Below are 8,267 nucleotides of genomic sequence, written 5' to 3'. Positions count from 1 at the left end.
GCGTGAGACCCAGAATGACAGCATCACCAGGTACTGTGATGTCTTAATTACGTCTCATTTCCCCGTATTTACATGTGGCCTGGGTTCCCCGATTGGCCCCTTACCTCCGCTGCCGCTCGGGAGAAGGGGGAGTCAACGTGGAGTTTGCTGGAGTGCCGAGCGCATCGCCAGAGCTCCGACGGGAGCTAATGATCAGGGCGCCACCATCTTGCCTTTGCGCACGCATGCACAGTATCTTCCCCTGGTGCGGCGGCCATTACAAGGTTCGCGCATGCGTAGGGAGGGGGTTCCGCGGGAGTACAGCCCCCAGAAGGCCACAGGGCTGGGAGTCAGGTGGCCAGGCCTGGTCAATGAAGTGACCGGATTATTCTGTGAGGCAGTTGATACATTTGGATCTCTGGGGGTTGCTGGCAATTGGAGCAGGGATACAGCTAGGGGAGGTTGTACAGGTGCCGGGGTCTGTGACCCTCTGCACTAGGCCAGAGATCCCCTAGGCCTCAGATAGGCCCCAACCCATCCTAAGCTTGTGGCTGCTTTAGGGAAGGCCCCTTCAGTTAGGGATCCTGACCCTTTAGTGGTTAGCCATCTTAGGGCCACAGTGGTTTCATTTGAACTATTTCTGCAGCAGTCTGGGACCAGACTGCCAGAGAGTGAGCGGCCATCATTGCGGAAGTCACTCCAGAGGGAGGCATCCCATCCAGCGGAGGATATCGTTGGTTCGGCGGATCCCCTACTTCTCGTTGTTAGCGCGCCCGGGTGTGGACACACCCGGCAGGTACCGTTCTCCAAACGTGAACCGTTCTCCAAACGTGCACCAACACTGGTATATAAAGGCGCTGATCACGCCTAGAGGGGTGGGCATCTTTTGGGGACACTAACTGGGTGAAGTGACCAAGGACACCTCTGGTACTGTGGACACGGTGTGGGGATGCACGGTGGTGGGACAACGCCCTGCGCGGCGAGGTATATCTGTAACCATTAGTATTGCTATTGCCTGTATGTGGTTTATGGTTATTGCTCAGAGTAAAGGTTATTATAACCTGTGGACTGTTATTAATAGTTCCTGCTCTGGGTTATCCCATCCAATTGGGATCCCGTGCAGGTGGAGGCGCTGCCACTCAGTATATTGGTTACCCCAGGCTCCCAGTAGCGGAGGCTCAGATCCCTGTGAGCCGACAGGTACCACCAGCACTAGTAGACTCTTCACATTAGAGGGAAAGAGGGCTACGTTCACTACTCACATTAGAATTAGAGGAGATGGCGTATGAGGTGACACGGGTGGGCTGTAATAGGTGTATGGTTTTATTCTTCATCATAACCCTATGAGGTTCAAAAGTTTGTAATTTATCAACTATATTGAATTATCTTTTCGCCCAGTAGAAGGTTACGCTCTACATACGCTCTCCCTCCTTCAGTATTCTATTACACAAGAAAGGACCATTTGGTTACCCACCCTACTTGGTCAGGATTCATGGCATTATTGGTAATATATAGCGCTGTTGGTATAGGGGACAGTTGGGGATTATGGATAGTTACAGTGGTTCCAAGTAATGGGTAAACATTAAGCCTGGTTATAGTTAGCCATTTAGAATGTAAGCTCTTCGGGGGAGCAACTCCTTTTCCTAATATTTACTTTTTGGTCTTAAGCGCTTATTCCCATTATTGGTCATGGGTGTTACTACGCATGTATATGTGTGTTTGTATATGTATATATATGTATATATATATATATATATATATATATATATATGTGTATGTATGTATGTATGTATGTATGTATATATATATGTATGTATATGTGGTGCAGTACAATTAAAGATATGCATACGTACACCATAAAAACCCAATATTAACCCATACATTTATGTATATCTTCATTTGTATAGCACCCCTATGAGCTTACAATCAAAGTGGTATCTAGGGAGAACTTCAAGGACAGTAGGAGGGTAGGTGATTAGATGTCAGTGGGAGTTAGTTTTCGATTGGTAAGCCTATGAATAGGGTTATTACTAGGGCGATTACGTCTAAGGTCAGAATTGTTTATTTTTAAAAATAAAATTATTTTTGAAAGCAGAATTTCATTCAAAATCGTATGTTTTTTTTAAATCAGTTGTGTAACATTAGATAATGGCGTATCCCCCCCCCGCCGCCCCCCCCCCCCCCCACACACACCCCACACACTCTTTTTTAAAAATGTATTAAGCTTCCTTTGGTTGCTAGAGCAAGGTTCAACAAAGTACCCAGCCACTCCTCTTACCGTGCACCCCACAACTGGAACAATCTACCGGAGACTCACAGTCACCACCAGTCTAAGGCTACGCTTATAGTGCCGGCGACGCGATGCGACGGTCGCTGGAAAATCAAATAGAGATGACTTCCAGCGATCGCGACCAATATGTCGCTCCGTCGCGCTTACTATAAACGCACGCGATGGCGGCAATGCATTTGTTTTGCTGCGACGTAGCTGTCACCGACACAGTAAGCGCAGCCTAGGTTCTTTCAAAACTAAAGCTGTCTCACATTTTAATCTGGTCTATAACTGTTACATACGCCTATAATATATATTATCTCTTACTGTGCATGCAATGCCTTGTATATAATGTGTAACCCTGCTCACTTAATGTAACAATGTATTTGTCATCATAACTCTGTGCCCAGGACATACTTGAAAACGCGCGGTAACTCTCACTGCATTACTTCCTGGTAACACATTTTATACATAAATAAATTTATGAAGCCACAGCACTTCCTCTTTTGAAATAGCGAAGCCAAAGGCCCCGCTCACACAGCGCGCGACACGATGTGCGCGCGCTTACGTGCGCACGTGCGTTTGTCACTGATGCCTGGCGGCCAGGTAGTATTGAAACTACCATTGGCTGCAAAGTGCGGCGTCGACGCTGCTGCAGTCGCGGGAGTCCGGCTGCAGCAGCGCGACGTCAATTTCAGCAGCCAATCAATGTCCAGACGTTTACATTGATTGGCTGCAGAAATTGACCAGAGACTCGGCAGTGGGGACGGGGGACCCCCCCCCCCCCCCCCCCTCTCAGTATATGATTCTGCAATAAGGAATGTATCGGAGGTTTACCGGCAGTTGGAAGGTTTTGGATAGATCTAAAGTGGTTGACGTCTGTCACCGTACCGTCCCCCAGTTTGTATATTTTTTTTTTTCCCCCAACGGGAGAGGAGGTGGAGTAGAAAGATTCTCTATTGAATATTGCCTTTTATTTATATTGACTCCGTTGGGCAAGTAGACACTGCGCCCCCCTCCTGCCCGCCCGCCTGCCCGCCCGCCTGCCTGCCTGCCTGCCCGCTCTCACACACTTCTTGGATGTCGTATCATTCCGTCTGCTGGGGATGATCACACATCGCCCAGCAGACGGAGGCGCACACACGCGGGCGCGCACACGCAGCGTCACAAAGTCCCCTGTGTCATGGCCTAAGGGTCGCTTCTCCCTACTAATTCTCCTCGATCTCTCTGCTGCCCTCGACACTGTTGATCACCCTGTTCTCCTGCACAGTCTCCAGTCCATTGGCTTCCGTGATGCAGCCTTCTCCTGGTTCATGTCCTACAGTACCTATCCAACTGCTCCTTCAGTATGCCATCTCTGGCGTCTCCTCCTCTTCACTCCCTCTTTATGGTGGGGTCCCACAAGGCTCCTTGACCCTCTGTTCTCCTCACTCTTCACCTTTTCTCTAGGTGAACTAATGCAATCTTTTGGCTTTTAGTATCATCCCAATGACACCCACATTTACTTCTCCTCCCTTGACCTCTCCCCCTTTTCTGTCCCGTGTCTCCTGGATGTCTCACCGTTACCTGAAGCTTAACATGTCCAAAACAGAACTAATACTCTTTCACCCCTCCACTGCTACCCCTGCACCCAAATTCTCCCTCACTGCCAACTCTGCACCCAAATTCTCCCTCACTGCCACCCCTACACCCAAACTCTCCCTCACTGTCACCCCTACACCCAAACTCTCCCTCACTGCCACCCCTACACCCAAACTCTCCCTCACTGCCACCCCTACACCAAAACACTCCCTCACAGTCACCCCTACACCCAAACACTCCCTCACTGCCACCCCTACACCCAAACTCTCCCTCACTACCACCCCTACACCCAAACTCTTGCTCACTGCCACCCCTACACCCAAACTCTCCCTCACTGCCACCCCTACACCCAAACTCTCCCTCACTGCCACCCCTACACCCAAACTCTTGCTCACTGTCAATACCACCACAATCTCATCAACACCTCAAGCCCGCCGTCTAGGGGTCAACTATGACTCCGATGTCTCCTTCATTCCTCACATTCTGTCCTTCACAAAGTTCTGGCGCCCACCTCCAAAATATTGCCAGGATACCCCTTTTCTCACTCATGTTGCTACTAAAATCCTATTTCACTCACTCATCCTCTCCCGCCTTGACTACTGCAACCTTCTCCTAGTCGGTATTCCCTTTGTCCGCCTCTCCCAACTCCAATCCATCCAAAACGCTGCCTCCAGACTCATCTACTGATCTCACCGCGCCACTTCTGCTGCACCACTACACAAATCGTTATACTGGCTTCCCATAGGCTCTAGAATTACATTTAAAACCCTAGCTCTGACTTACAAAGCTGGCAATGATGCAGCCACCATATTTTTCCGCCCTCATCCCCAAATCTATCCCTAAATGCCCCCTATATTCCACCCACGACATCCTCCTCTCCTCCTGCCTTATTACCTCCTCTCACTCCCGCGCTGCCCCCTCTCCCTGGAATTCCCTACCCCGCAGCACCAGACTCTCCCCCGGCTTTCAGACATTTATAAACTCCCTGAAAACTCACCTTTTCAAGGAAGCCTATCTGGCATACCCCTGGCCCAATCTCCACGCTGTGTAACGCCCCCAACATCCCCACCCCCCAAACTAATGGGACCAGCTGTGCGGCTGGCCTAATCTCCGCGCTATGTCAGCGGTGCGCAAACTGGCAACTTGATGTCATGACGTCGGAGCTGAGGTAAGTGGGGGGGGGGGAGGAGGGGGCTTGGAGAGAGGGGTACAGCCGGTAAGGGGCCGAAGGGAAAAAGGATTGCGCTCCCCTGTGCTTTGTAACACCCCCTAACATCCCCACCCCCAAACCATAATGGGATCAGCTGTCGAGTTGGACCATACTCTGACCTGACGTACACTCCATCCCACAATGAGCAGCCACTTTACCTTTTGTTTCAACATTGTCCTTCATTCCCTCTAGACTGTAAACTCTCCGGAGCAGCCCCCTCATTACCTCTCTGTCTGTTGGTGCATGTTTGTCTTTATTTGTATCTGTATGTACCTCTGTTTATGGAACTTTCAAATCTCTGTACCACCATTGTACCGCGCTGTGGAATATGTTGGCACTTTACCAATAAACGATAATAATCATTTGTATTATTTGGGGTTGGGTTATGGGTAGTTATGGAATATTAATGGGGGTTGGGGTTATGGAATATTATTGGGTGGGGTTATGGGTATTTATGGATTATTATTGGGGTGTTGTTATTGGGTAGGTATGGATTATTATTATTGGGGGGTTGTTATTGGATAGGTATGGATTATTATTGGGGGTTGAAATTGGATAGGTATGGATTATTATAGGGGGGTTGTTATTGGGTAGGTATGGATTATTATTTGGGGGTTAGGTTTATTGAGTATGGATTATTATTGGGGTGTTATTATTGGGTAGGTATGGATTATTCTTGGGGGGTTGGGGTTTTTGTGTAGGTATGGATTATTCTTCAGGGGTTGGGGATATTGGGTATGTATAGATTATTCTTGAGGTTTGGGTTATTGGGTAGGTATGAATTATTCTTGCTGGGTTGTGGTTATTGGGTAGGTATGGGTTATTCTTGGGGGGTTGGGGTTATTGGGTAGGTATGGATTATTCTTGGGGGGTTGGGGTTATTGGGTAGATATGGATTATTCTTGGGGTGGTTGGGGTTATTGGGTAGGTATGGATTATTCTTGCTGGGTTGTGGTTATTGGGTAGGTATGGATTATTTTTGGGGGGTTAGTTATTGGGTAGGTATGGATTATACTTGGGGGGTTGGGGTTATTGGGTAAGTATGGATTATTCTTGGGGGTTGGGGTTATTGGGTAGGTATGGATTATTCTTGGGGGGTTAGAGTTAGAAGGTAGGTATGGATTATTCTAGGGGGGGTTGGGGTTATCTGGTAGGTATGGATTATTCTTGGGGGGTTGGGGTTATTGGGTAGGTATGGATTATTCTTGGGGGGGTTGGGGTTATTGGGTAGGTATGGATTATTCTTGGGGGGTTAGAGTTAGAAGGTAGGTATGGATTATTCTTGGGGGGTTGGGGTTATTGGGTAGGTATGGATTATTCTTGGGGGGGTTAGAGTTAGAATGTAGGTATGGATTATTCTTGGGGGGTTGGGGTTATTGGGTAGGTATGGATTATTCTTGTGGGTGTTGGGGTTATTGGGTAGGTATGGATTATTCTAGGGGGGTTGGGGTTATCTGGTAGTATGGATTATTCTTGGGGGGTTGGGGTTATTGGGTAGGTATGGATTATTCTTGGGGGGTTGGGGTTATTGGATAGGTATGGATTATTCTTGGGGGGGTTGGGGTTGTCTGGTAGGTATGGATTATTCTTGGGGGGTTGGGGTTATTGGGTAGGTATGGGTTAGAAATATTAGGGTGGAATGTCTCCGATTTTAGGGACAGTCAGTGACAAACTGGGCACTATAGGGGCGGGGTCTAACACACGGAGGCGGGGTTTTCTCTAAACGGGGAGGGGTTTCACCGCATTGGGGCGGGGTTTAAGCGCGTTGAGGCGCGGTTTCACCTCATTGGGGCGGGTTTGAGCGCGTTGGGGCGGGGTTTCCGTCCCTGTGGGCGGGGCCCGCTCGCCCCTTCCCATCCTCTAGTCCCGGGAGCTGCTGCCGCTCTCAGGAGCCGCCGGACACCGAATGGAGACAGAAGCGCCCCAGCTCGGACTGCCGCCCCCGGACTCCGCGCATGATCCCTGGTAAGGAGAAGTTACCGGGGCGGGAGGGGCGGTACCTCTCCCGTACCCCCTCCCCCCCACCCCCCGGGGGCAGATACCCCGAGCTGTGGGGAATGAGAAGAAGTTTGGGGGGCAACTGATAATTTATCCCCCCCCCCCCCTGTGCGAACTTGGGGCAATCATGGATAACTGTAACTTCATACAATCAGATAACATTATATATAATGTATATACAGTGTGTGATGTGATATATATCACACTATATACACACACCTACACATGTATCTACACACACAGTGTGATTGATATATAACATTATATACATAACACATATGTCACACTGTCTGTGGTGTGTGTGTGTGTATGTGTATATGTGTATATGTATATATATATATATATATATATATATATATATATATATATATATATATATATGTGTGTCAATAGCGGGAGCATACATACAGATAGGGTCACACTGTATGAGTGAGTATATATACATCTCCATACAATATATATATATATATATATATATATATATATATATATATATACACCACATACTGTATACAGTGTTATACATATGTGTATACAGTGTTGTGTGTGTGTATATATATGTATATGTATATATATATATATATATATATATATATATATATATACACACACATGCACATATATCACACTGTACACGTGTATGTATACAGTGTGTGATAGTTGTGGATGTGTATATACAGTGTCTATAGGTGGAGCTCATCAGCGCCACCTATAGACACTATATACACACACGTGTGTGTATACAGTATGTGTGTGTGTGTGTATATATATATATATATATATATATATATTTAATATTTATATTTTAATATATATATATATATATATATATATATATATATACACACACACACACACACACGGAATTAGCCGTGTTAGTCCAGTTGCGATAGTACAGACAGAATAAATTGAAATACTTCAGTATTAGGTGATGATACCTTTTTTATTTGGACTAACAATTTATGTCATAGGACAAGCTTCCGAGAGTTCTCCTCTCTTTCTCATTGCTGACCTGAGGAAGAGAGGAAAACTCTTGAAAGCTTGTCCTATGACATAAATACTTAGTCCAAATAAAAAAGGTATCACCTAATACTGAAATGTGTATATTTATACATTTAGTATAAATATATATATATTTAGTATAAATATATACATACATACATACATACATACATATTATTATGGTGAGTGAAAAGGTGACTAAAAACCCTCCACCGTAGAGCATATAAC

At 46.7% G+C, this 8,267-nt stretch overlaps 1 protein-coding gene across 1 annotated transcript in view; it reads left to right on the top strand.

Moving 5' to 3' along the window:
• Positions 1-6,897: 6,897 nt before the first annotated feature.
• MSI1 (musashi RNA binding protein 1) overlaps positions 6,898-8,267 on the top strand; it is a 75,017-nt gene continuing 73,647 nt past the window's right edge. The window contains 1 exon segment of the mRNA XM_075569220.1: positions 6,898-7,004. Within this exon segment, the coding sequence (XP_075425335.1) occupies positions 6,946-7,004 (59 nt within the window). The 5' untranslated portion in view covers positions 6,898-6,945.

The sequence above is a fragment of the Ascaphus truei genome, chromosome 13 (genome assembly GCF_040206685.1).
Source record: "Ascaphus truei isolate aAscTru1 chromosome 13, aAscTru1.hap1, whole genome shotgun sequence".
Classification (NCBI taxonomy): domain Eukaryota; kingdom Metazoa; phylum Chordata; class Amphibia; order Anura; family Ascaphidae; genus Ascaphus; species Ascaphus truei.
The sequence above is the reverse complement of the archived record's forward strand: the minus strand, read 5'-3'. Positions and strand labels throughout refer to the sequence as shown.